This window comes from Mus musculus, chromosome 3 (genome assembly GCF_000001635.26).
Source record: "Mus musculus strain C57BL/6J chromosome 3, GRCm38.p6 C57BL/6J".
Classification (NCBI taxonomy): Eukaryota; Metazoa; Chordata; class Mammalia; order Rodentia; family Muridae; genus Mus; species Mus musculus.
In genome coordinates this window covers 96,515,995-96,543,821 of record NC_000069.6, presented here as the reverse complement: position 1 = coordinate 96,543,821, position 27,827 = coordinate 96,515,995, and the positions used below count along the sequence as shown (strand labels likewise).

The 27,827-nt window shown below is 45.1% G+C and overlaps 1 protein-coding gene across 2 annotated transcripts; it reads right to left on the bottom strand.

The window, feature by feature from the left end:
• Positions 1 to 14,605: 14,605 nt before the first annotated feature.
• Positions 14,606 to 18,659, bottom strand: Hjv (hemojuvelin BMP co-receptor). 2 transcript variants are annotated; one of them, NM_027126.4, is made up of 4 exons: positions 18,492 to 18,637; positions 17,220 to 17,393; positions 16,240 to 16,787; positions 14,606 to 15,758 (listed from the first exon to the last, which is right to left on the bottom strand). In NM_027126.4, the coding sequence occupies exons 2-4, from the start codon at positions 17,305 to 17,307 to the stop codon at positions 15,132 to 15,134; spliced, it is 1,263 nt and encodes a 420-aa protein (NP_081402.3). In that variant the 5' UTR covers positions 17,308 to 17,393; positions 18,492 to 18,637; the 3' UTR covers positions 14,606 to 15,131. The 2 variants fall into 2 exon arrangements, with proteins under 2 accessions (NP_081402.3, XP_006502100.1); XM_006502037.3 differs by having other exon boundaries at positions 14,608 to 15,758; positions 17,220 to 17,411; positions 18,492 to 18,659.
• Positions 18,660 to 27,827: the final 9,168 nt, after the last annotated feature.

The window sequence follows — 27,827 nt, the reverse complement described above, 5'->3', positions numbered from 1 at the left end:
TGCACAAGGCCCGAGTGTCACATAAGCAGTGGCAGTTGCTAGGGAGAGGAAACTTGCAGAAGTGCCTGTAGGTTGTTCAGTGAGATCCAGGCATACAGTTTTCACATGTTGTCACCCATTTAGGGCCTGGCTTCCCAGGGATGTGACAACATTTGAGTCAGCCATGCTCCTGCCTGTGATCCCGTTAAATTCACCATTTTCCCCCAGCCGGGTTTGGATGGTGTCTTCCTTGCTCCGTCATGGTGTCCCATCTGGAGAGAACAGACGTTTGTTTGCCTCCTCTCAAGAAAAGTCGCACGTGGGTGGACATGCGACTGCTTTTGAATCAGGAGCAGGATGTCTAGATTTATGGCAAATGTGTACTTTTATTGCTCTTCCGTTTAGAGAAATCATTTAGCTTCATGTGTATGAGTGTTTTATCTGCGCGCACATGTGTACTGCATGCAGGCAAGGTGCCCACAGAGGTTGGACGATGGTGCAGAATCTCCTGGAACTAGTTACTGACAGTTGCAGGCTGTCGTTTGGGTGCTAGGATCCAAACCCAGGTGCGTTGGGTAAGCAGCCAGGCCTCAGTGAGCCATCTCTCCAGCCCTGTCTTCTCTCCTTTTGTAACAGGATCTCATTTGGCCCAGGCTGGCCTCATCCCTATGTAGCTGAGGAGAACCTTGAATTTCTGATCCTTCTGCCTCAGCTCTTGAGTGCTGGGCTTAGTGGATCGAATCACCATGCCCTTTTATGCCATGCTAGGGATGGAACTCAGGACTTCCTGCATGCTAACAGGCACTCCACCAATCGAGCTACACCCCCAACTCCTCTGTCTGTCTGTCTGTCTGTCTCTACCTTTCTCTATCCCTCCCTCCCTCTCCCTTACTTTTTCCCTTCTCTCCTAAGGCTCTTACTATATACACCCTTGGCTGATCCACGTATTACCTACGTGGACAGACTAGTCAATCCTGGAGCTTACGGTGAGCTTCGCACCTCTGCTGCCTAAGTAGAAACGCAGTCAGATTCCATGATGCCAAGATTGTCTACGTGCCTTTAAGAATGCCTGCCAAGGCGCTGAGAGAGCTCAGCTGATAAAGTGCTTGATATGCAAGCATGAGCTACTGATTTTGATTCCCCCAAATCTTCATTTTAAAAGCTAGTCGTGGAGTTAAAGAGCACCTGCTGTTCTTTTTTTAAAAGAAGATCTTATTTATTTTATCTATATGAGTACACTGTCACTGTCTTCAGGCACACCAGAAGAGGGCATTGGATCCCATTACAGATGGTTGTGAGCTACCATGTGGTTGGTGGCTCAGAGCAGCCAGTGCTCTTAACTGCTGAGCCATCTCTCCAGCCCACACTTGCTGTTCTTATAGAGGAGTTGGGTTTGATTTCTAGCCTTCCTAAGGCAGTGTTGTGGGTTGCCCTGGTGCTGTTTGTATTTTGATGTTAATTCTACTCCCTCTAGAAGAGAAATAGATTATGTATTCAGGTGATCTCACCGAACCTTCTCCCCATTCTGACTGGTCAAATAAAGGCTAATGATTGGGCAGTGGAAGGAAAAGGTGGGAAGGGTAGTCTCAGAGAAGGGGAGGAGAGAGAGATGGAGGAAAAGGAGGTAGAAGGAAGATGGACCAAAGGGGGTCTCATAGCTGGGGAATAAATTAGTATAGTGGTAGATCTGCCCAACCTAGGCATATAGCTTATAAATATAATATCTGGTTGTGTGTGTGTGTGTGCGTGTGTGTAGTGTTTTAATACCAGCTTATTGGTGTAAGAAATTACTGCAACGTTTGGTGTGCCAATGTATAGCTTAGAACTCAACTAACCTTAGATAAAAGTTCACCCCACCACCACCAGTACCCCTCCCCGAATGATCTAGGGCTGCAGCAGTGTGTGGATTGAAAGCTGAGTGGGTCTGAGGGAACTACGGAGAGCTGCTGAGAGGCTCCCTCCCCAAGCCTGTGACAGCCAGAGGCAGCACCCTAGCCCGAGCTGGGACTTGGACAGCACAGGGTGGGGGTTCTCAGAGCCTAAAACAAGGACCAAGGACTCTGGGCCGCGATTGTCAGTAGAAAGGCCTTCACAGCTGAGATTAGACAGCTGGAAAAATAAAAAACAAAAAACAAACCAGTAATTAACCTTCTCACAGGCGAAGCGGGCTGATTCGCCTTAGGGAGCCTTCCCGTGCTCTCTTACCCCAATGCCCCAATCTAAACAGGTCAAAGACCAGCCAGCCCCGCTCTACCAACTGAGATTGACTGGCAAACACCACAGGCTTGCAAACAACAGCAGGACGGTCCAGAAATGAACTACAGTGTCCCAACGAGAACAGCAGAGGGAGACAAAGGTACAACAAACTCCAGATCAGGTAACAAGATAATTTTTAGATAGTTAAAGATGAGAAACAAAATAAATACCTTTTGGATTTTATGGGGTGATATTTTGAACGGTGTGACAGGGATAGATGTAAAGGAAATTGACACTTTGTCAGTTATAATTATTACAATATTGAGTAGCTTGATTTACTATGTCTCTACTATGTCTTCTCAAGAGACAGAGCTTTAGATAAAAAAAATTACAAACCTTAGAAAAAGGATTAAATGAAACATTGGAAAAGATGCTAGAACAAAAGATGCAGAAATTCACAGATGAGACTGAACAGCAAAGAGGTAGCAATAAAGTTTGGAAGCAGAGTCTAGAAGATAATTTACTAAAACTAGTAAATCAAAAAATAAGGTAGATGCTGCAATATCAGAATTACAACACGAAGAGAAGTTAGAATCACGGAAGCAGAGCCTAGAACAGAAGGTACAGGAGTTTACAGAGCAGCATGAGCAACAGAGAGAGAAATTTAAGACCTGACAACATGGCCTAGAGGAAACACTGGAACTACAGATAAGGGATTTATAGGTCAGGATAAGAAGAAAATGAAGGTGGGAGACAGGGCCTGGAAAAGACGCTAGAACAAAGGATGCAGCAGACGACCGATCCTTTGATCCCAGATCAGACTGAGCGGCAGAGAGAAAATAATGAGGATTGGAAGCAAGGCTTGGAGGAGAACCTGTTAAAACTAATCAATCAAAATAAAATAGACAGCAGAATACAGAATTACAACATAAAGAAAAAATTAAAATGTGGAGGCAGAACCTTGAACAGAGGGTATGGGAACTCAGGGAACAGGGGGAGGAACAGGGAACAACTCCTCATTTCTTGGGCTATTAAAAATAGAATAATCCCCCCCAAGACTGGAAGGATATAGCAAAAGCAATACTAGAACCTGTGTCACATTAACAATGGTTCTTATGGTGGAGAGACGAGGCAAAGGCGATAACAGGAAAAAATAGAGCCAGAGTAGAGTAATTTCCACAGATCAGCTGCTTTGCTGGGATAGAGGTGCAGGCTGTATACAATGAAGAAACCTTGGTATTATGTCACTCTGCAGCCTTAAATACTGGGACAAAGCCACAGAATCAGGGAAAAGATTTGAACCATTTTCTCAGATCATGCAAGGTCCAAAGGAAGTATTCCCTGACTTTTTGCAAAGGCTGACTTCAGCTGTGGAAAGGCGTGTATCAGATCTAGCAGCAAGAAAGGCAATGATCGAGTCCTTAGCTTTTGAAAATTCGAATGCTGAATGCAAAGGAGTAACCAGACCATCGAGGGCAAGGGCAGCATCAGTAGACGAGTGATTAGATATACAGCTGATGTTAGACCCTGTTCACCTGATATGACCTTAGTAGGAGAAGCCACCACTAGAGGCCCTGAGATGACCCAAAATTTCAAATGTCTTAATTGTGGTGAGCAGGGTCATTTCAGAATAAACTGCAGAGAAAACCGAATTAATCCCAAAAGGGAGCCCATGCCTCCTGGAATATGTGAAAGATGTGGCAAAGGCTGGCACTGGACTAGGGAATGTAGAGCAATAACAGACAAATGGAGCAATATTTTAGCAAAAAACTCCCAGGGCTCCTGCAGGCCCCAAGGCAGACAGGGAGAATTCTCTTCCTCAGGACAATTGAATATCATTGTTCTAAAAACAGATGTGTGAGACCAGACGAGGCTGAGGCAAGTTCTACAAACAATTTTTTAAAAACTAAAAAGGGGCCAAAAATGAATATTTTGGCAAACTTCTATAGAAGACCAAAGGCCCAAGCTTAAAATATTACTAAACACTATTGAGATTGAAGGAATGGTGGTCACTGGAGCAGAGGTCACCATTATCTCTCCAAAATCTTGGCCTTCAGATTGGCCACTTCAAGAAGTAGACATCCTGTTTCAAGGAGTTGGACTTTATTCCGAATAAAGCAAAGCACCAGATGTTTTAAATGTACAAGGCCTGAGGGCCAGATAGGAAAATTAAGGCCATATGTGGCTGATATAGCCATAAACTTATGGGGAATAGATCTGTTACAACAGTGGAAAACACAACTTAATATCCCTCAGTTTCATAGGTCAGCCACAAAACCTGTCAGGCTCCTAATTTAAAAAAAAATCAAATTAGTTAAGGAACGTTATCAAAGACGGTTACAAACTGTCCAGGCTGCCCATAAACAAGACAAGGCAGAGGCTGACAATTCAACTCTACATCAAGGAGCCAGTGCTGATCAAACATCAGCAACCCCCACTAAGGTGGTTGACTGACCAACCCATTTGGATTAATCAATGATCTACGACAAAAGAAAAACTACAGGCACTAGAACAGCCTAGTCCAGGAGCAGCTGGGGGCTCAGCACATAGAGGAGTCCACCAGCCCTTGGAATTCTCTGGTAAATCTAATAGAGGACGTTGACAGATCTCACAATGATTAATAAGATTATTCACCAATGGGTTCCCTGCAGCCTGGAATCCCATTGCCTTCCTTGTTGCCTAAGGAATGGTCTATCATAGTGATTGATCTAAAAGATTATTTTTTCACAATTCCTCTACATGAACACAATAAGGAGAGGTTTGCTTTCTTAGTACCTACCTTTAATAGACGTTGTCCAATAAAAAGATATCATTGGAAAGTCCTACCAAAAGGAATGTTAAATAGTCCCACCTTATGCCAATATTTTGTACCCAAAGAAATGATATTTGGCAAATGGATGTGTTCCATTTTACAGAGTTTGGTAAACTGAAATATGTGCACCACACTATAGACACATATCTAGGATTTCAATGGGCAACCGCCTTAGCTCCAGAAAAGGCTGATTCTGTCATTAAACATTTATTAGACGTTATGGCCATTATGGGAATACCCACACAAATTAAAGTGGACAGAGGTCTGGCATATGTCTCTAATAGGATGAAGCAGTTTTCTATATAATATAAAACATGTTACAGGCATACCACACAATCCTACAGGACAAGCAATCGAGGAGAGATCTAATCACACTGTAAAGGAGATGCTTAACAGGCAGAGGGGCAACAAAACCCCAGACATAGATTACAACATGCTTTATTAACCTTAAGGCTTTCAAATGCTAATGAACAAAAAAAGTATGGCTGCTGAAAGAGATTGAATTGTGGGAAAATCTGCTGAACTAAACCAGCCTGTTTATTTTAAGGATGTTCTGACATCAGAATGGAAAATGGGAAATGTGTTACGCTGGGGGAGGGGCTATGCCTATGTTCCCACGGGAAAAGAAAAGCTGTGGGTTCCTTTCAAGTTGATAAAAATCAGACATGAGGGCTGGAGAGATGACTCAGTGGTTAAGAGCATTTAAGGTCCTGAGTTCAAATCCCAGCAACCACATGGTGGCTCACAACCATCCGTAATGAGATCTGACGCCCTCTTCTGGTGCAGCTGAAGACAGCTACAGTGTACTTCGATATAATAATAAAGAAATCTTAAAAAAAAAAAAGAACCGGGTGTGGTGGTGCACACCTTTTATTCCAGCACTCAGGAGGCAGAGGCAGGCAGATTTCTTTCAGGACAGCCAGGGCTATACAGAGAAACCCTGTCTTCAAAAACAAAAACAAACAAACAAAAAAGGGTTGTTCCTATAGCTGGGTGGTGGTGGTGCATGCCTTTAATCTCAGTACTCGGGAGGCAGAGGCAGGCGGATTTCTGAGTTCGAGGCCAGCCTTGTTTACAGAGTGAGTTCCAGGACAGCCAGGGCTACACAGAGAAACCCTGTCTCAAAAAACAAAAACAAAAACAAAAACAAGAAAATCAGACATGACAAAGGGAGACCTCCTGAAGACCTCAGTGATGGAGAAGAAAAGGGAGACTAAAACAATCAACAAAATAGGTGATGTACATGCGGTGATGTATATGTCTCTGTACACAGACAGCTATAGGACCATCTGAGACTTAACTATCTATACACAGCCAATAACACTTATTGGGTACAAATCTTTTGACTTATTACTACATACCATCCTTTAAGATGGCATGGATGGAAATTTATGTTGTAGTTTGATTATGTGATCAAACTAACATGTAAAGATAGACAGTTGTCTTTCCTTATTGATCTCCCTTAACTGATCTGTGCACCCTTCATGTCCCATATGAATGTCTTTACAGAGCCATGTGCTGCTTCTAAGGTTTGTATATTGCAGAATGAAAGTGGAGAGAGACAGCCCTGAGAAGATTTACTCTCTGGGGTGCTGAGATCCTGGGACCTTACATTCCAGCTCCTTGCTTGATTCTACCTCAATTACATCGAAGCTGTTTCCTCTAAAGACTTGCTTCTGAGACATTTCCAGAACAGGTAGCTCACCCATCCAGCCTTTCAGACTGTTACAGTCAGGACTTCAGCTAAGGCAAATGATGCCAGCTAGCCCTCCCTTGACAAAACCAATTTTCCTATTTCCCTTTGGGTCCCCAGAAGGGAATCTTCACCCCAATTCAGCTAGAAGCAAGCAAAAGAAGATCATTGTCCCAGGCTCTTAGGTTGGAGTGGATGGTCTGCTTTTTTATAAATTGTAGATTTCTTGTCATTTTAAGGGATCGTTTGCAAATGCTTTAGACAGGGAGGAAACCAGAGAACTCACATGCAGGGATTTCTACCTTTCTTTTCTTCTTCTCTACCTTTCTTAAGTAAATGAAAGGAGGTGGAAGAGTAAGGGGGACATAGTAATATCATAGAAATTAGAGGAATAGACAAATAGGGATAGGTTATCAAATTTACTCCTAAACAAAACACTGTAAACCTGTAATCTTACATTGATAAAAATCTTTATAACTGATGCAAAAATTGAAGTTACAATTTCTTACATTAGCACATAATTTGCATATTGATGTAGGATTAAGGCTTTTATTGGTGTAAACCTGAATATTGTTATAAAATTTGAAATTAATATTGTTACTCGTAGATAGGCATTTGTCTATGCAACTCATTTAAGAATACAAAGCCCTCTAATTACAAACTCTTTAGGATGATTAGTAGCATAAGTTAAGGGCCAGATAGTAAAGTCATGGTTATGTTAGACCTAATTATGATAAAGTGTTTTCTTTTTCTTTTTTTTTTTTAAAGATTTATTTATTAATTTCATGTATGTGAGTACACTGTCGCTGTCTTCAAACACACCAGAAGAGGGCATCAGATCCCCATGACGGATGATTGTGAGCCACCATGTGGTTGCTAGTAATTGAACTCCGGACCTCTGGAAGAGCAGTCAGTGCTCTTAACTGCTGAGCCATCCCTAATAAAGTGTTTTCAATGAACTCAAATAGAAATGGCTAAGAGTAGTTAAGGTTTAACAGGTCAGATATACTTTACATAGATAGTCTTCAAAAGCATCAGAAATCCACAGGATGAGACATTTAATGTTATTTCATTATTAAGAATCATTTGACCATGAGACATATCTGCTCCTGACAGTTTCCCCATTCATGGTTCAAAGAAGACATTGAGCAGCTTTACCTCCAGGCAAGGTTGCTTATCGTAGCAAGGTAGCCACTGGACAGAAATTGCCTATTTCATCTGCAGACAAAATACTGTCCAAAAAGGACAAACAGATGTGGACTAGTCATCTGCTAAGCTCTGCCAAGACAGGGTAAACTAGTCCTTCATATTCCTACTTCATTTCAGGGTCTGTCAGATGGTTCTTGGCCAGAAGGCTGAAGACGGATGCTCCGATGTTAAAAGAAATTAAAAATTAGGCTCTGTCCGGGTAGTCAGCTGTCTCTACAAACTTTAACTTTTTTTTTGTTTGTTTGTTTTGGTTTTGGTTTTGTTTTTTTCAAGAAAGGGTTTCTCTGTGTAGCCCTGGCTGTCCTGAAACTCACTTTGTAGACCAGGCTAGCTTCCAACTCACAAATCTGCCTGCCTCTGCTGCCCAAGCGCTGGGATTAAAGGCGTGCTGCGCCACCACGCCCGGCCTAACTTTAACTTTTAGAAGCTATGTTTTGTGCTTCTTATTTACTCATATAATAATTAATTCATTCTCGAATTTCTGACAGCGTTGAGGACTAGTTATAGTCTCACAAGCAAACTTCAGTTGTTTAGCATTGAGATCTATATATGATACAGACTTAAAAGGATGGTTTTCAGATGGTAATGCAAACTAAAATAAGAACATAATTCAGGTATAGAATTGTAAGCCTTGGGCTGGTGAGATGGCTCAGCAGGTAAGAGCACCTGACTGCTCTTCCGAAGGTCCAGAGTTCAAATCACAGCAACCACATGGTGGCCCACAACCATCCGTAACGAGATCTGATGCCCTCTTCTGGAATGTCAGAAGACAGCTACAGTGTACTTACATATAATAAATAATAAATAAATCTTTAAAAAAAAAGAATTGTAAGCCTTTTTAGTTAGGATAGATGGTAGAATACTTTATCTAAATTGACAACTATGATAGACTAGGTGTTAAGGGTATATTTTACCATTTGCATAATTGTGAGGCTTGTGCTCAATTTATATCTGAGAAAAAAAAAGAGCCTTTTAATTGGACAAAAAGGGAAATGTTGTGTGTTGCCCTGGTGCTGTTTGTATTTTGATGACAATTTGGCTTCCTCAAGAGGGGCTGCCCAAAGGACAAGTAGATCTCACCATCAGGTGATCTTACTGAACCTTCTCCCCATTCTGACTGGTCAAATAATGGCTAGAGCCGACGATTGGGCAGTGGAAGGGAAAGATGGGACGGGTGGTCTCAGAGAAGGGGAGGAGAGAGACGGAGAAAGAGGAGGTGGAGGGAAGATGGATAAGCCCCAAGTAGCAAGGGGTCTCATAGCTGGGGAATAGATTAGTATGGTGATAAATCTGTTCAGACTAGGCATATAGCTTATAAATATAATAACTGGCTGTGTGTTTTTTATACAGGCTTATTGGGGTAAGAAATGACCACAACGAGGCAGCTCACAAATATCCATGACTTCAGAACCAGAGGATTTAGTGCCCTCTTCTGGCCTCCAAGGGAACCAGGCATGCACACAGTGCACAGACATACATGCAGACAAAATACCCACACACATAAACATAAAAACAAATAAACCTTAAAACAAGAAGGCTGGGTAGGGAGGACATGCAGCTCTCCCAGAGGACAGTCCTGTCCCCAGCACCCACGTTAGGAGACTCTCTATGCCCTGTAACTCCAGCCCAGGGAAATCCAACCAATCCTACATTCACATGTACATACCTGCACAGAGACACACATATACAAAGTCTCAGTCAGGTTTCTGTTGCTGTAACCAAAACCAAGGTTTTGGTTTTACAATTTCCAGGTCACTGAGGGCAGGCAGGGCAGGAACTCAGGGAGGAGCCCAGAGGCTGAGCTGAGGTAGAGGCCACAGTGCTGCTTCGGATCTTGTTTTCCATGGCTTGTTCAGCTTGCTTTCTCATAGAACCCAGGACCACCAGCCCAGGGGTGGCCCCACCCACACAGGTATCTGGGCCCTCCCACATCCATCACTACTCAAGAAAATGCTCTACAGGCTTGTGGACAGGCTATCTGATGGAGGCATTTCTTCAAGTTTCTCTTCCTAGTTAACAGCTTGTGTCAAGTTGACAACAACAACAACAACAACACAACAGGACATTAGGCATCACACACTTTGATCCCAGTACTTGGGCAGAGACAGGTAGATTTCTATACGTTGGAGGCTGGCCTGGTCTATATAGTCTATGTATTGACCCTGTCTCAAGACAAAAACAAAACAAAAAAAGCTGGACATAAAAAAATAAAAAGTTAAATGTAAAAGAGTGGGTGAGGGGATCTGAGATGGCTCAGTGGGCGAAGGTTCTTACCACCAACATGATAACCTTAGTTTGACTCCCAGGACCCCCATGATAGAAGGACAGAATGGACTCCAAGTTGTTCTCTGACCTCTACACGTGGGCTGTGACATGTTCTTGACACGCATGGCCTTTCCCGTTAAATGAATAGGCATTTGTTTTTAAAACTGAGCTGGTGCCATTTGTAAGCCACTTCTGGGGAGGTAAAGACAGGTGGATCCTAGTAGGGCTCAATGGCCCGTCATCCTCGCTCGCACAGTGAGATCTAGGCCGGTGGAGACCCTGTCCTGTCTCAAAATAAAAACAAAACAGTATGGACAGCTCCTGAGCAAAGGACTGTCAGAGTTAAGTCAGAGTAACCCTCCTGCTTACACGTGCACACTCCCCCGCTGAAATCTATCGAACCTACCGAAAAACACTTTTCTTACAAACTGGTTGTCCTAGTCTACATTTCTACCACACATGGAACAGCCCATCTCTGAAACATTCCACATCTCGACAATATTAAAGATTGTCAGAATTCTATTAAATTTTTGAGTTTGTACTGGTTTCGTTTGCTTGCTTGTTTTTTTTGTTTTGTTTTGTTTGTTTTTTGTTTTAGACAAGACCTCACTATATACCCCTGGCTGACCTGGAACTCACTATGTAGGATGTAGGCCAGACTGGTCTCAAAGTCCTAGAGATCTACCTACCTCTTCCCCCCACCCCCCACCCTACCCTACTCCCCACCCCACCCCGTGCTGGGGATGACCATGTGGGCCGCCACTGCCCTCACATGAGGAAGCCAGGGGTTGATGGCAGGTGACTTTCTCACTGGGTCACCACACTTGTTATTTCTAGCTTTAATTTTCCATTTTTAAAGTTTTTTTTAAAAGCTTTATTTTATGTTACGGGTGTTTTGCCTGTATACATGTCTGTACCCCACTTATGTGCAGGGCCCTCAGAGGCCAAGGATGGCATGGGATCCTTTGGAATGGATGTTATAGACAGGTGTTAGCAGCCGTGTATGTGCTGGAGACTGAGCTGGGTCCCTGCGAGAGCAACACGTGCTCCTCGCTGCTAAGCATCTCTCCAGCTTGGCTCTCCATCTTATCAGGTATTGTGAGCTTGTAGCCATGCTCACGATGGCACACATCTGGCAGATCCCAGATGTGGAGGTCAGGGGACAGTTTTGTTGAGTTGCTTCTCTCCCTCCACCTTTGCAGACTTCAGGATCAAGTTGTCAGTCTGTCCTGAGTGCTGGTTTTGCAGCCAGGCAGCTGCCGTCCTAGGGAGTTCAGCTGCACCCCCTTGCAAAAGGTCATCCCAATGGGGTTGTTGGCAGTTTACACCCCCACCCCCAGCGAAATCCCCCACGTAGAGGAGCTGAGTGGGAGAATCTCTTGTCTGATTATTTAGCTGCCACCTGGCAGCTGTACACTTGGCCTCACGGTGGGGCTAGAGCCGTGGTTCTCAACTTGTGGCTGGTGACCCACTTCTGGGTCACGTATCAGATAACCCAAACATCAGATATTTATTTATACTATAATTCATAATAGCAGCAAAATTACAATTATGAAAGTAGCAATAAAATAACTTTATGGTTGGGGGTCACCATACCACGAGGAACTGTATTAAAGGTTGCAGCATTCGGAAGGTGAGAGACATTGGGCTAGAGTGTAGAGAGGCTGGGAAAAGCTTGGGGAGGGAGGCTCCTCTGATCCCTGCTGGGTAAGGTTTGAGGGGTGCCCGTGCTCCTGCATGTTAACTTCCTAAGTTATCTGTGCTCTGTAAGAAAGCCCAATAGACTCACTGGCTCCCCAGAGTGAACTTTTGCAGAACCGTGCCTTGGTTTGTCTGTCAGTGAAACCTTAGGGGAAAGGGGTAACCTGCACTTGGTCTCTCCTGGGAAGGAATTTTAGAAGCCCAGGCTTTCCCACCACACTCATACGTGGGCCCATTGAACATCTCACTGGCCCTCCACCTTATTTTTTAAGACTGAGCCTGAAAGTCACCATTTCTGCTACACTGGTTGACCAGTAAGCCCCAGAGATCTGCCTGTCTCAGTCCGCCAGACGGAAGGAAGTTACAGACATGAATCACTGTGTGCAACCTTTAAGTGGGTGCGGGGGACCCAAGCTCAGATCCTCACGAGACAAACACTTTACCCACTGACTATCTCCCCAGCTTTTCTCATCAAAGTTTTAGTTAGATTTGCATCACCCTATTACTAATAATGCTGGTAGTCTTTTCTTGTGTTCATTTGAGCTACTCAGTTTTAAACATTCCATGGGGCAAAGGGCTAAATCCCGAGTCTCAGCAAGGAAGAGTTTTATATGACTGATGCCATAAAACAATGACATTAGCCAATTGGTTATGAAGTTTTTCTTTGAGAGTCCCACCTCTGAGGAATAAAGTTGCTCTTTAAGAATGAGCGATTTTTGTTCTAACATGTTGGCAAGGCTGGAGATGCAGTTCGGTTGGCACCGTACTTGTCTAGCATGCACGAAGCCTGGAGTTCGGTCCCCAGTACTGAATAAATTGCATGGTGGTGCAGGCCAATCCCAAAACTTGGAAAATGGAAGCAGTAGCAAGTTCAGGCCCAGCTCAGCCTACATAAGACGCTGTAAAAAACAAAACTAAACAAATGTCATTAAAGTGCCCACAGTATCTATAAGTTAAGGTACAGGAGTAAATACAGTACACACACAGATACACACAGACGCACACAGAGGCACACACAGACACACGCACACACAGACACAGAGAGAGAGAGAGACAGAGATAGAGACAGAGACAGAGAGACACACACACACAGAAACGTCCCCATTGGAATAGATTATTTCCTAGATGAGCTAAAGGTTGATTCAGAAAATATAAAGACTGTGCTCTGGGAATGGTCCGAGTTGCTAGAGAGGTGTCAAAGAGGAGTTGAGAACTGCAGAGGAGCCAGGCACTGAGAGCCTGCAGGAGAGGGGCGCCAGGCACCAAGTGTGGAATCACTCTCCTTGTTTGGTTAGAAGCAGTGCCTATGTAGAACACCCCAAATAGCACACCTTCTGACCTTAGTTTTATCCTCCACAAGGTCGGTGGCTTTGGGCTTGTTTCCCTTTCCCAACACTTTGAAGGTCTTTGGCTTCACGTGAGAAAAGAGCAGAGCTTTCGTAGTGCCATCTGTCGCCGCAATCCCCTGCCTCTGCCTGCTCCACAATCACAGCCCCTTGTCACTCTCTTTCCTCAGGAATGCGCTGGCTGGCTAAGAGTTACATCTTCAGATGCAAACGGTGTCTGTTCACTGTCTGACTCTGCTACTTATTAGCTGTGTGTCTGTGGGACAGATGCTCAATCTTTCTGTACCACACCTTCCTTACAGTAGAAATGAGATATACAGTGCTTAGACAGTATACACAGGCCCAGGTTCATCCCCAATGCACAGAAACCCCCCAGCACCACCAACATAAAGATAAGGTGTGTGTGTGTGTGTGTGTGTGTGTGTGTTTGGTGCTGGAGATTGGTTCTAATGCTTTGATTCAATCAGGAATCTGCATGTCCAAATGCTAAAGGTCCTTGTCCCCAGGTGGTTTTTGATCAATTAATAAAGATGCCAACAGCCAATGATTGGGTATGGGGTGGGAGAGCCTTGTTGCGCAGGTGAGGACACAGAGAGGAACAGGAGAGAACCACCTCACTCAGGGAAAGAAGATGGGATGCAGGAGCAGCAGGAGATAAAGCCAACCAGCCGTGTGGCCACTGGCCACTTCCCCGATTGGGCCTGAGATAGCAGGGGAAGGTTTAGGAGTGTCCAGCCTTTGACATAGTCAAGGCATTTTTTTTTCAATTCATTTAACTTTTTTTTTCTTTTTTTTTTTGGCATTTTAAAAATAAGCTAATGTGTGTGTCTTTCATTTGAGGACCCAAAGATAGTTCCTGGGTGGATGCAAGCATGCGATCTGGGAGCACAAAGTGGTGAAGCAAAAAAACTTGATATATTTTAAATTTTTTACATGTATGTGTGTTTGTTCAGCATGAATTTATGTGCAGTATGTGCACACAAATGCCAGAGGAGGCCTGAAGGTATCAGGTTCCCTGGAACTATAATTGCAAGCCATTGTTAGTATTGTGGGCGCTGGGAACAGAACCTGAATCCTCTGTCAGAAATCCAAAAGCCATAGAATCCAGTGAAGAATTACACACTCCTCCACCCACTTCAACCCCAGCGCTTGAGGAGTAGAGACAGTTGGACAGCAATGCAAGGCCAGCCTGGACTACATGAGGCTCCCCCGAAAATAAAAAACAAATGTAATAATACTCATGACTCCTTCCTATGAACCAGTTTTTTTTCTCTCCAACAACCTGTAGACTCCAAGAGGGAGGAGACAATAGCTGGTAACTGCAAGGCCTCTTTCAGTGGGGTGAACACACAGCCTCAACTCCATGCCACATCTGCAAAGGGATTTAAAAGAGGCAACAGAGGACAGGATGGAGAACTAATCGCTTTAATAACAGATTAGGAAGGGATGGAAATGCCCGTTTCTGAGTTGGTGCCAGTCTCCAAAAGCTGACTTCCTCTGCCAGACAATGCCCACTTCGTTTCTGAACCAAAAGCTTTTCCTAATTAGCTTCTCCTCTTTTGACTTTCTCAAAGAGAATCATGTTTTTGCCTTTACGATATCTCAGTCCTTTAATGTTTCACTGGTCATTAGCACTCTCACAATCTCTAGGCTTGTAGGAGTGGTATCAGGTGTATGGAGAGTGGAATTTCATTACAAGTGGGAAATCACTAACTGGGAAATCCATGGTGAATAGCCCACACCAAGGTCTGGAGTGCAAAACCCTGGCCCAGAATCTTTATTCTAGGGTCATTTCAGCCCTGGACTGCAACCTCATCTGATTGAGTAAGTGTTGTCTCCTGTCCCCGCTGTTTCCTTTGGCACATCTTTGTGGTTTCTCACACCAACCTCTATCCTCAAATCGTTTCCAAACCAGTCATGGGTTGCTGGCCTACTTACTGAAGCAAAGCCACAGAACAAAGAGGGCCGAAAGAAGCGGGACTAGGCAGATGGCAGGAGAGAGGGGAGGCCCCGCATCTGAGGGAAAGAGATGTAAGTTCTCTAAATCCGTCAAGAAGATTCGGGCATCGTCCAGAGCTGTCTGAGCTGCCACAGTAAAGTTGGGGTCACCGGAGACTGAAACATCAAAGACGCAGGATTGGAAGTAGGCATCTTCAACCGGAAGCCCTTCCTTACACAGCCTTCTGGCAGTATCTATGGCTATAGCCCCACGGCGGTTGCGCTCTGAGCGAGAGAGTCGCTGGCTCGGAGGGCATCCCCCAACACACAGCTGTAGGTCCTGCTCTGCGGAGAAGGCCCGCGCCACATCCTCTGCTACCCTGATGGAGAAGGAGAGCTGCCCAGCTGTCTGTCGAATGATGATAGTTGTTCCAATGTAGGCAGCTCGAATCTCCACGTGACTCCCAAGGTTAGCAGTTTGAATGGACAAACTCGAGCCCCCAGGTCGGTCGCCCCCATTGATAGAACCATCTTCAAAGGCTGCAGGAAGATTGTCCACCTCAGCCTGGTAGACTTTCTGGTCAATGCATTCCTGCATGTTTTTAAATATGATAGTGATCTATGAGGACAAGAGAGAAAATACTTCATTAGGGCCCAAAGCATCCTCACGCCAATCAAGCTGCATAGAGAGTCAGGGATCCGATCCCAGCAGAAATGCGAGTTTCTTCCGGGTCCTCAGTCCTTGATCCTATCCCCTACTGTGTTCCATTAATAGTGCCTGACCCCCACTCAACCTCCTAATATCTCTCTCCCTATGCCTCTCTCTATCTGCCTCTCTCCCTCTCCCTCCCTCTCTCTCTCTCCTTTTTGTCTCAGTCTCAGCAACTCCCAAGTTACTTGCTTTGAAAGAAATTCCTGAATTACATTTACAAGAGCAAATGTTTGATGGAAGGAAGCCATTCAGGATGGAAGGGAATGTTTGGGAAAGACAAGAACAGGGAGCTGGGTGGCTGAATAGTGGGAAGAAGAAGGAGTGGTATGGCGGACAGACCGTGAGAGGGCTCAAGAAATTGTGTTGGGATGAAAATCGAATCTCTGACCTTCCGGATGGTGGTAGCGTTGGCTCCCGACGAAACCGGGGAGCTGGTGGCCTGGACAAAGAGGAAGTCGTTATCTAGCAAGGGCCAAGCTCCTTGGACACGGCATGTGTGAAATTGGTTGTGGAAACTGCGCACATGGGGATCTCCAAAGGATGCGCAATGCAAGAAGCCCGGGGCTCGACCGTGCAGCCTGGAAAACCGGGCCTCATAGTCACAGGGATCTGGGGTCAGGGGCGCTGGCCCGGCCCCGGGCAGGGCGGGGCCCCGGGCCGGGGGCGGGGCCGTGGGACCCTGGCGTGAGCAGTTGTGCTGGATCATCAGGTCCTCTATGCCATGCACCGCAGAGTGGAAAGCAAGGTCCCCGCGGCAGGTGCGGGCCGTGCGCCGCGTGCAGAGAGCGTAGGAGCGCAGGGCGCGACACAAGCCACCTGAGGCCAGCCCACCACGGCCGCCTCCACGCGGCGTGTCCGGTGAGCCACCTCCCCGAAGACTCAGAGTGGACGAGACATACTCGGCATTGCAGCGGAGGATCTTGCACTGGGAGTGAGCTGGGGACGGAAGGGAGAGGGCAGTGAAATGAGACACAGGTTCTATCCAAGTCCAGTATGCACCTAACTGCCAAAAACCATCCGCCATCCCACCGTTCCTACCACTCAGCGTGGCCGCTTTCCCAATCTCAACCTTCATTCTCCCAATCCTTGCCTCCTTCCCTCCTTTCCTCTACTAAAAACGTGTAAAGCAGTCAGACTTCTTTTCCCTGGGGTCTAAGGACGCCATCTGTGTCCTTCTTCAAGTTAAATGGGAAACAAGACAGGCCTCTTTCAGAGTTGGGAGGTGCTGGGACTCAGCACACATCCCTCCTCACTCTCCCCCCACCCCCCACACCCCCACACCCCCACCCACCCCCACCCCCGCGCGCTCATTCCTACCCAGCATCCTAACCTCTGGATATGTCCAACCCTTCCCTGGCCCTTCCTTACCCTGTCCACAGAGGAGCAGCAGGAGAGTGAGGGTGCTTAGAGTTGGAGGGCTGCCGTGGGGGGACCGGGGACTAGGGGACTGGCCCATACCTATCCAGCCAGGTCCCCCCAGGCACCGGTTCTTCCCAGATGATGAGCCTCCTACCTAGTGAATTTCTCTGGGTACTTCTGTGACTGGAAGAAGAAATTTGGCTGAGTGTGGGGAAAGAGAAGGGTTGGAGACCAGTCAAGATGGTGGGTAGAGAGAGCATCTGAAGAGACCAAAACAAAAATGAGACAGACTGGATCTTGGGAAGAAGGAGGCTTCCAGAGGGTGAGCGTGGCTGGTGAGCCTCTGTGCCCTGCCCCTGCGGCCACCTTCAGGTCCCTTGTGCAATATGCCTACGGGGGCGGGGTGGTGGTGGAGGGAAGGTTGAGTGACCTCAGTGTGCAGAGTCCAGTGTACTGCCCCATCCTGACTACCAAATAGCAGATGTGCCAAAAATGGAGGACCCCTAGAGAAAGTGAGGTTCTGACCATGTCAGTGGGTCCCCAGTAGCACCAGGATCTGATCACGCTTTAAGAACATACTTCTTATGGATCCTTCCCACCAGAAACCACCTGCCGTTTCATTTTCTTCACTGTGTTAGAAGGGCACAAAGGGTAACATGGTAGGCAGACGCCCTGTCTACGATATCACCTTCCCAGTGAAAGGAGAGCCGGTCTCTCAGCCTCTCCAGAGGGCTGACAGTACGATCCCTCTCACAGGATGGGGTACAAATCAAGCATTCAAATTAATATATGTTTCTGTCTAACAGTTCATGTGTTTTTCCAGACCCAGCTGAAAAGCCCAATCCAGACACTCCTGGTCTTTTGAGGAGAACAGATATGGGGGAGGGTCTGTCTCCTTTTCTCCTGTCAAAACCCTACTTTGGGATAAGCATATGAGCAGGAGGTCAGAGAGGTCTTGAGGTAGGGATGGGAGTGTAACTCGATGGTAGCTGAGTGTTTACCATGCTCAAGGCCCTGGGCCCAGTCCTTAGCACTGCCCCCTCCCCCTCTCCCAAGGTCTTGGTGTAATAAGATGGAGAGGAAAATAGGAAAGCCAGAGAGAGGCAGCATTAAACATCAAATGGCCATGGATTAGAAAACATCTAGGCAAGAGGAAAAGTGAAGACTGGGGTAGTTGCTAAGGGGAGATCTTAGTTTTCAGAACAGATGTCTGTAACTTTATGAAGTTCTGGCCTTGACCCAAAAGCTTATCAAAGTGATCGACATTTCATCTGGACTTACTGTTTCCCGAGGTCAAGCATTACTCTGATACTGGGTTCTCGAGCCATAGTTGCCTATTCTGTTGGTCTGCTCCAGCCAGGGGGTCCCCCATCTCTTTCTCCATGATTGCCCCGGAATGGCTGCAGTCTCACTCAGGTCAGAGAGCCAGAGGAGGTTTGGTGTGGGGGGAGGGGGGAGGGAGAGTATATGGTTGGCCCAAGTACTGGACAGCTGAGAGGAGGAGGGAGGTGCCTACTGAGTTGACAGTTTTAAAAATAGCTAGGTCCAAAATTCCAGGAACGTTGGTGGCAGTGGGGTGTGGGAGCTAAGGCAGCAGGAACGATGAGCAAAATAAGGATGGAATATGGAAATATTGGATACCAAGGGAGGGAGAGTATAAAGAAAGATGATGGCCAAGTCATATATCCAACTGTAGCTTATAAGCTGCCACTCAGGCCCTCCAGCATTCCCAGTAATGAACTCAGTATTCCCAGTAATGCCTTTAAGACTGCTGGTGGTGATTTTGTGTGATGCCAGTCACTCACTGCTCTCATCCTCTCTTTACTGAGGATTCCATTGAATTTCTTCTACACATAATACACTGAGGTGGCCGGCTTTGAAGATGGACGGCAAGCATAGTTCAGAGACCCTCCCCCATCTCTGCCAACTATTTCAGAAGCTGAAAGGTCCAGCTGTCCCGAGAAATCCGAGAGCAGAATTGTTTCGAGAAGGGTTTATTCCGTCTGCCCAGATCAGATCTCTGCAGCTGTCTACTCTCTCTCCACCTTTTCCATTACACTAGTTTGTGCAACAATCCCTCCTCCCTCCTCCTCATCAATACAAACACAAAAAACAGAAGCTTCCAGGTTGCAGGGGCCGGGGCCGGGGTAGTAACAGAGGCAGAGAGAAGAATCGGAGTCAGTTTTGAACACTACTGATCCACAGAGGAGTGGCGTTAGATAGGTGAATTCAGAAGGAAGACATTTGGGAATATACTTTTATAGACAAACTGTTTGAAGATTCAATTATAATCAGGGTTTTAGCTATGTCCGTCTTTTCACCTGGTGGCATTTCTGGGACACTGTCCCACAGTACTTGCCAAGGGAAAGCAGCACAGGACTGATTACAAAGTGTGTCACAAAAGCTTCTGGCCCTGTCAGCTCTACATGAAGTTCTACAGGTCCACATGGTACATGGTCCCTTCTCAGGCACGCATACACACACACACACACACACACACACACACTTTACAAGAGAAGTGTGGGAGCACATGTATTTTTTATAATGAATTTAGCTTTTTCTCAACTATACAAGACCATATCACAATAATCTTTTACATTAAGTTATTTAGAACATGTCTGTCTCTGTGTGTCTGTGTGTACCTATGTGGATGTCAGAAACGTTATAGGAGTCAATTCTTTCCTCCCACCATGTGGGCGTTAGGGGCCAAATGTGAGGTTTGGTAGCTAGTTCCTCTACCTACCTGCTGAGCCATTTCACCAGCCCACATCCCAAGAACTTTTATTCCATAAAATTTCCCTGCACTGGATGGTTGGGTGTGTCAACTTGACACAGGCTGGAGTTATCACAGAGAAAGGAGCCTCCCTTGAGGAAGTGCCTCCATGAGATCCAGCTGTAAGCATTTTCTCAATTAGTGATCAAGTGGGGCGAGCCCTGCCCATTGTGGGTGGGACCATCTCTGGGCTGGTAGTCTTAGTTCTATAAGAGAGCAAGCTGGGCAAGCCAGGGGAAGCAAGCCAGTAAGTAACATCCCTCCATGGCCTCTGCATCAGCTCCTGCTTCCTGACCTGCTTGAGTTCCAGTCCTGACTTCCTTTGGTGATGAACAGCAATGTGGAAGTGTAAGCTGAATAAACCCTTTCCTCCCCAATTTGCTTCTTGGTCATGATGTTTTGTGTAGGAATACACACCCTGACTAAGACATCCCCCAACTAAATTAATCAAGTGACTTTAAGACATACTAGGTTGTCTATAAAATGCAAAGTGGCATATACTCTGAAACCCAAAATACGTGCAAAAAAAAAACAGTTTCTTGAGGCTGGAAGGATGGTTTAGTGGTTGAAGCACTTGCTGCTCCTACAGGGAATTCAGGTTCCACTTCTATCACCCACATGATAGCTCATTACTAACTGTAATTCCAGTTTAGGAGCTCCAATACCCTCAGTTGACCTCTAATGGCTTCTGCACACAGTTAGTGCACAGACATACATACATTCAGGCCACATACACATACATGTGGTGCACATACACACATACACTCAGGCATACACATATGCACATAAAATTTAAAAAATAAAAATATTTTTAAGGAATCAGTTGTTTTGAAACAGAGTGTTGTTATATGTGTGGTCCCAGCTGGCTTAGAACCTTTTATGTTGGCCAGATGATTTAGATAATTACCCTGAAGGTGCTGGGTTATAGGCAGGGGCCACTGTGCCCAACTAGTACCAAAGTATTTTACAGTCCTCACTATCATTGACAGTGGCGTTGGTATTATTCTGGAACTATTTTGAGTTTGCTGTGGGCTTAAAAAGAAATTAAGGAAGGCTGGAGAGATGGAGCCACAGTTGAGAGCACCTGCTGGTTTTACAAGGGACCTGAGTTTGGTTCCCCGAATCCACGTCAGGGGCTCCAGGAGAGTCAATGCTCTCTTCTGGTCCCCTTGGGAACTACTCAACCCACACACAGACACACATTCAAAAATAAAACCTTATTTTTAAGTAATAATGGTGGGGTTTTGGTTTGGTTTTGTTTGAAACAGAGTTTCACCATATAGCCTAGGCTGGCCTGAAACTTGCGATCCTCCTGTCTCAACTTCCTGGGTGCTATAATTACAGGTGGCCAATTCTTGGACTTTAGAGAGCCATGATATTTGATGTGGGATAGAAATACTGATTCATGTTGATAAGTAAAAACTCCCGTAATTCAAATCTAAACTGCTCCAGGGGACCTGGAGCCTCCTTCTGGTCTCCTCAGGCATTGCATGAAGATGCGCAGAGACGTACATGCAGGCAAAACACCCATACACATTTAAAAAAAAAAAAATTTAAATACAAAGATAACTGTGTGTTCATGACATTTTGTCTTTAACTATTCCTAATTTATTATGAAAATACCTCAAAGCAGTGATCATTGGTAGTGAACACTTCTAATGTCCAAGTTGTGGAACAGAAATATGATGTCCCACTACAAGAAATCAGAATTCTTTGGAGAAATAACCTATTCCCATTTGGAGCCAGGAATTATCCAAGCTAAACAAGGAAGCTTTAAAATACTGTATCAAGCTGGGCGTGGTGGCACATGCCTTTATTCTCAGCACTTAGGAGGCAGAGGTCGATGCATCTCTATGAATTTCAGGCCAACCTAGCCTACATAAGGAGTTCCAGACTAGCCAAGGCTACATAGTGAGGTCCTGTCTCAAATCAAGCAAGCAAACAAAAAGATAGTTGTCGCTCTCCAAAGACAGGACAAATTAGTTATCAAAATAGAAACTGAGTATATTGGGTTGACACACACCAAGTATTTTAAGCCTCAATTCACAATTATACTTAAAAGTAAAAAGCATGGGGAGGAGTACTGGGGTGAGGAACTGTTGGAAGGCAGACTGGGAGGAGGATAATGACTGGACTATAAAAAAAGATTAAATAATAAAGTAAAAGGTGATCGGCTAGTATTGGAGAAAGCTGTTGTATCGTCCATTTTGAGAAGTGCTGGTAAATGGGAAAAAATAGTTAATTATTTTTTTTTGTTCTCAAATTTTCACTACTTTTATTTATGTATTTGTGGGTGGAGGGAGTGAGTGTGTGTCACAGTGCAGATGTGAAAGTCACAGGACAACTTTCAGGCCCTTCTACTATGTGGGTCCGGGGAATCCAACCAATGCTGTTGGGCTTGGTGGCAAGCACCTATGCCCACCCAGCCACCTCACCAGCTTTTTTTTTTGTTGTTTTGTTTTCTGTATTTTTGAAAACAAAGTTTCAAAGGTTAGCTTCCAACCTAAAACGTAGTTTAGGATGATCCCTCTGCCTCCACCTCCCACACACTTGCGTTCCAGGTGTGAGCCACTATTCCTAGCTTTATTCTGATTTTCTTATGAAAACCATATCTTAAACTGATGGAAAAATTCTAGAATCACTCAGTAAATAAATGAAGATGTCACACTGCATGGAGTGTTTAGTCCCAACACTTGGAAGGCTAGAGAGGTTCAGGTATGTGGGTTAAAAATGGCATCCCGTGTCCAGACCATGGCTTGTGCCACTGGGCGAGGTGGGACATGGGAAGTTTGACTGTATGCACCCCATGTCACCTCTGGGCAGGCATCGGGCTGTGAGAAGACGGAGGACCCAGCTCCAGGGGTGGGGATCCGCAGTCTGAGGTCCCCGAGGACCTGCTGGAATTGGCTCGGGGTCCCTGGGCCTGCACGGAGGCCAAGGACAACAGGTTCTCACTCTTGGGCACCACAGACGCCACCGAATGGAGTGGGTGCCCTCGGGGCTGGCTCTGGCCCAAGGCCAGAGGGAAAAGGGAGAAGAGCGCTCCCACTGGGTCCCACAGGGAGGAGAGTCCTAGGCTTGCTTGGTGGCAGCTTGGGCTGGTGGAAGCCGTGGCTGAGAATGCAGAGAGGCCTTCTGTGGGAGATTAGATGCCCGGCTCTTTAGAGGAAGATCTGCTCCATTGCTCCTGCACGGCGGATTCTGATAAGAAGAGGCAGTCCATGGTTTTAAGGCATTTATTGTAGAAAGGCAGAGAGAGGGAGAGAGTAGGGAACTAGACGCCGGCCAAGACCACGGTAGAGAGAGGGGGAAGGGAATTTGGAGAGAAGGGGAGCAAGAGGGCAAGAGAGTGGAAAGTAGTAAGCAGGAGTAAGAGTAAGAGAGAGAGGAGGAGGCAAGCAGCCCCTTTTATAGTGGGCCAGCCTACCTGGCTGTTGCCAGGTAACTGTGGGGGTGGAGTCCAGATAGAATACCAGGGACTTGGGGCGTTGCCCTACATGACAGATGGCCACAGAATTATGGAGCTGGGGCCTCGTGTTGTTAACCTGGTGTCTGGGAGCCTAGCAAACTTCCTTCCATCCCTTGCAGAATTATCTGCTGGGTCTCTGGGGTTGAAACTTAGCTCAACCAGAAAACAGGATGCCTTTCACAGTCCCACACAGGTAGGCCTAGGCTACTAGGTCACTAGACACAGAAATAGATTTATGGTAAATCTAAGTATTTACTATTAAAATACTATATCTCAATCATAATACCAGCATTTTACAACTTCTAGTGAGTTAATGTATCTAGGCAAAAAAACAATTCATCACTAAAGAGAGAAAAATATGTTCTTCTGAATGTAGTTAGGTATACAAGGCTACTTTGCCTTCCAACAAAACAAAACAAAACAAAACAAAACAAAACAAAAGCTGGGTTTGGGATGATCCGCAGGGGGCAAAAGGATCAGAAGTTCAAGGTCACCCTGGGCTTCAGAGGAAAACCTCTGTTACAAGCAAACAAAAAGCAAATAATAAAACATTTCAATCTGGTAGGCTGTGGTGACCCCATTAACATAACCCCAGCACTCCAGAAGACAGAGGCACATGGATCTCTGAGTTCCAGAGCAGCAGGACTACACTGAGAAACCCCATCTTAAACAAACAAACAAACAAACAAACAAGCAAACAAGCAAACAAACCACAAACAACCATTTCAATCTGAAGTTGATCAATCCCTTGTCTAGAACTATTTACTAAGTTATAGGAGACTCAGGAAACATCAAATAGATCTCAGAGATGCAAATTCAGATTGTAAAACTATCTTACAGGAAAAAAATAACAGTAAATTGAAACAAAAATTGGGGAAGGAAAGAGTAGACTGAATGTGACACCAAAGGACTCGGGGTGGCATCCAGGGTAAGCATGCCTGGGGCCCACTGTTTGATCCACTTTAAAGAAAATCAAACAAACAAAACAATTGAACAGATGAACATGGCTCAAACCACCTGAAACTTACATTTGACCTCATCAGATGGTCTGTGAAAAGAACTGTCAAAGGATTTACTGGAAAAGAAAAGAAACTATTTCGAGAGAAAGCTGGATTAAGATGGAGATACAGTGGTAAACACACATAGATTTCTGGCAAATCTATTTACTATATGTTAAAAAAAACACACACACAAAAACCTACTTTGGAGGCTGGAGAGATGGCTCAGTGGTTAAGAGCATTGGCTGCTCTTCCAGAGGACCAAGATTTGATTCCCAGCTCCCATGTGACTGTTCACAGCGGTCTGTACCGCTGGTGCTGGAGGTTCCTACCTCCTTCCAGCCTCTGAAGACACTGCATGCAAGCGGTATACACACACTCATGCAGGCAGAATACCCACACACATGAAAAGGAAAAGGAGAGGGAGGGAGGGAGGGAGACAGAGAGAGAGAGAGAGAGAGAGAGAGAGAGAGAGAGAGAGAGAGAGAGAAACCCTTACTTGGTCCAAACATAGTGGTTCAGGCTGAAGGTCCCCTGCCTCTGCCCTAGAAACTACACAGGGATATTCTGAAGGTTGAAGAAGGAAGATTGATTGCTTGAAGTTAGCCTGGGTTACATAGACCCTGTCTTAACCTTCCTCTCCCCAAAACAATCCTAACAAAAGTAAAAATAGGAAAAATGGAGGATGTAGAGGGCACCGTAATCAGAACTCTCTGAGATTCTCCAATTGCTTGTGGTGGTTAAGGTGAAACTTGCCCCCATAGGCTTGTATGTTTGAATGTGTAATCATCAGTTGGTAGTCTGTTTGGGAAGGATTAGGAGGCGTGGCATAACTGTGGTTTTGTGGGACGAAGCCCATCAGTGGGGTGTGAGGTTTCAAATGCCCGTGCCAAGCTCCGAGTCTGTCTCTGCTGCCTGTGAATCAAGATATAGCAGTTTTCACTATTTCTTCAGCACCAAGCCTGCCTGCCTGCTGCCACACTCCCCACCATAGTAACAAAGGAGGACTCATCCTCCTAGACTGTAAGTGAGCCCCCAATTAAATGCTTTCTTGTATGAGTTGCTTTGGTGGTCATGGTGTGTCTCCACGGCAATAGAAAAGCCAGTAAGACACTGTTTAAGAAGAATAGATCCAGAGCCTGGTGGCACACACCTTCAATTCCAGCACTTGAGAGATAGACACAGGTAGATTTTTGAGTTCAAGGACTGCCTGATCTACAGAGCAAGTTCCAGGAACAGCCAGGACTATACAAAGAAATCTTATCTTGAAAAACCAAAGAAGTAGTCCAAATTGGTTAGTTTTATGCTCTGTTTGATTTTGTGACAGAGTCTGTCTCTGAAACCCTGGCTGGTTTCAGACTTACAGAGATCAGCCTGTCCCTGCCTCTTGATTACTGGAAATAAAGGCATGCTTCATCATACCTCGTTTTTGTATACTTTTCCCCCCCATACAGGGTTTCTCTGTGTAGCCCTGGCTGCCCTTCTTTGTAAACCAGGCTGACCTCAAACTCAGACCTGACTGACCAAGTGCTGGAATTAAAGGTGTGCATCACCACTGCCTGGCATTTTAATGATTGTTTATGTGTGTATTATGTGTGTATGTGTGTATATCCATTAAAATAATAGGAAAACATAATTTTTTAATTAAAAGAAGAATTAAGTAAAACAAAAAAGTTAAACTTAATATAAAAAGACTGGGGGAAGCAAATGATTAAAATACAATGTATGAATTCACACAGAACAAAAGTAAAATACCAGAAAGGAGAACAAGACAGAAAAGTGACAACTGAAATTCAAAGTATTATCATGGTCTAAATCTTACAAATAAGGTTTGGAGAGGGGGAAGGAAGCAGATTCCACTGGCTGTGGCCAGGGAAATGATGTCATCACGAGATAGATTTCAGAGGTAAATGCTTACCTTAGACATTGTTTGTAAGATATTTTCTACCACTTAAAAAAAAAAAAAAAGCAAAGAATCGTCAGCTAGGAAAGATTACAAAGTGATCAAAATGCCTGAGACTAACCTGTATACAGTTTTTAGTGGAACAGAATACTCTGTGAGTGTTAGGGGTAAGGCCACATTTGAAAGCATGGAAAGGTTCAGACAAAGTTAACTGAACACTTGAGAAACTTGTCGAGAAGATATGTCAACCTTCAGTCATTAAGAGAGAGAAGTCCTGATGGCCCAGGGATGGCAGCCGTGAGACACCCTGAGCGGACCCACTGCAAGTGTAACAATAAAATAGAAGCTTCTATTTGTAGACGCCAATGTCAGAGCCACGCTGTGTGATCGGAATGAGTGTCTCCAAACCTTAAGCTGTAAGGTAGCTCATAGCCTTTGCTTCCCAGAGGAGCTCAGATTCAGGAGGCTTCATTATAACTTTGCTATAAATATGAGTAGTGGCACGCCCTATTCAAATCCAGACTTAGTTGGCCTAGAAGTCAGGTATCACTGTGGCTACTGTAGATTCTCCAGGGGCTGTGTGTGGGTGGAAATAAACAGGAAAGATACACCCAGACTTAGACTCTGAGGTGGAGAGGACTGAAGAGGCGATCTCTAGATTGGATTACAGTTCTGGCTAAGGGAGGGGAGGGGAGGGGAAGGGAAGGGAGGGGAGGGGAGGAGAGAGAGAAAGAACTAGAACATATTTTAGAAGTGGGTTCTCTTGCACTCGGCTTGGCCTGACATGAAAGAATCTTTGCCCAGCTGAGCCATTCCACTAGCCCATGACATAGTATTATATATAATGCTGTAGATAAAATAACCAAGTTAGATTGACAGAATTTACTGTAAGAAACTAATCCTCTTAGGTTGATAACTAAAGTCTTGGGTTTTGTTGTTTTTTGTTCCCAAGCACTTACTGCAAATCCTATAATGATATATTTTTTTGCTACGTTTCTGCTTTAGCCACTGCTGTTATTTAGTGTCTTGTATTCTCATTAAATGTTAGATCAAATGGCTGCAATGATGGTGCTTGCCTTTAATTCCAGAACTCAGGATACAGGCAGGCAAATTTTTGTGAATTCAAGGCCAGACTGATCTAAAAGTTCCAGGACAGTTGGGTTTTACAGAGAAACTATCTCAAAAAACAAAACAAAACAAAACAAAAGCCCAAAACTAAAACAACAACAACAAAAACCCCAAACAACAAAAACCAAAAACCACACACACAAAACCTTCTTGTTTCACCTCAGCTTTGGATTGTGTTAATTATCCTAAATTAAACTCAAATAGTGGCACAACACAGGAACTTGTTCAGCTAATTGGCCTGGGTGAATTCAAATATTGGCCAAGCACATAAAAGTAGCTAGAAATATGTAACAATTAAGGCCCTCTAGCCTAAGTGCACTCTTGCCAATGTAACAGTAACAGCTGA

Bases quoted from the DNA above. Each gene is read 5' to 3' on its own strand.
- Hjv (XM_006502037.3), bottom strand. From the start codon at position 17,307: ATGGGCCAGTCCCCTAGTCCCCGGTCCCCCCACGGCAGCCCTCCAACT. The intron at 16,788-17,219 runs GTAAGGAAGGGC...TTCCGTCCCCAG, and splicing joins GCTGCTCCTCTGTGGACAGG to CTCACTCCCAGTGCAAGATC. The intron at 15,759-16,239 runs GTCAGAGATTCG...TTGTCCTCATAG, and splicing joins ACGCTACCACCATCCGGAAG to ATCACTATCATATTTAAAAA.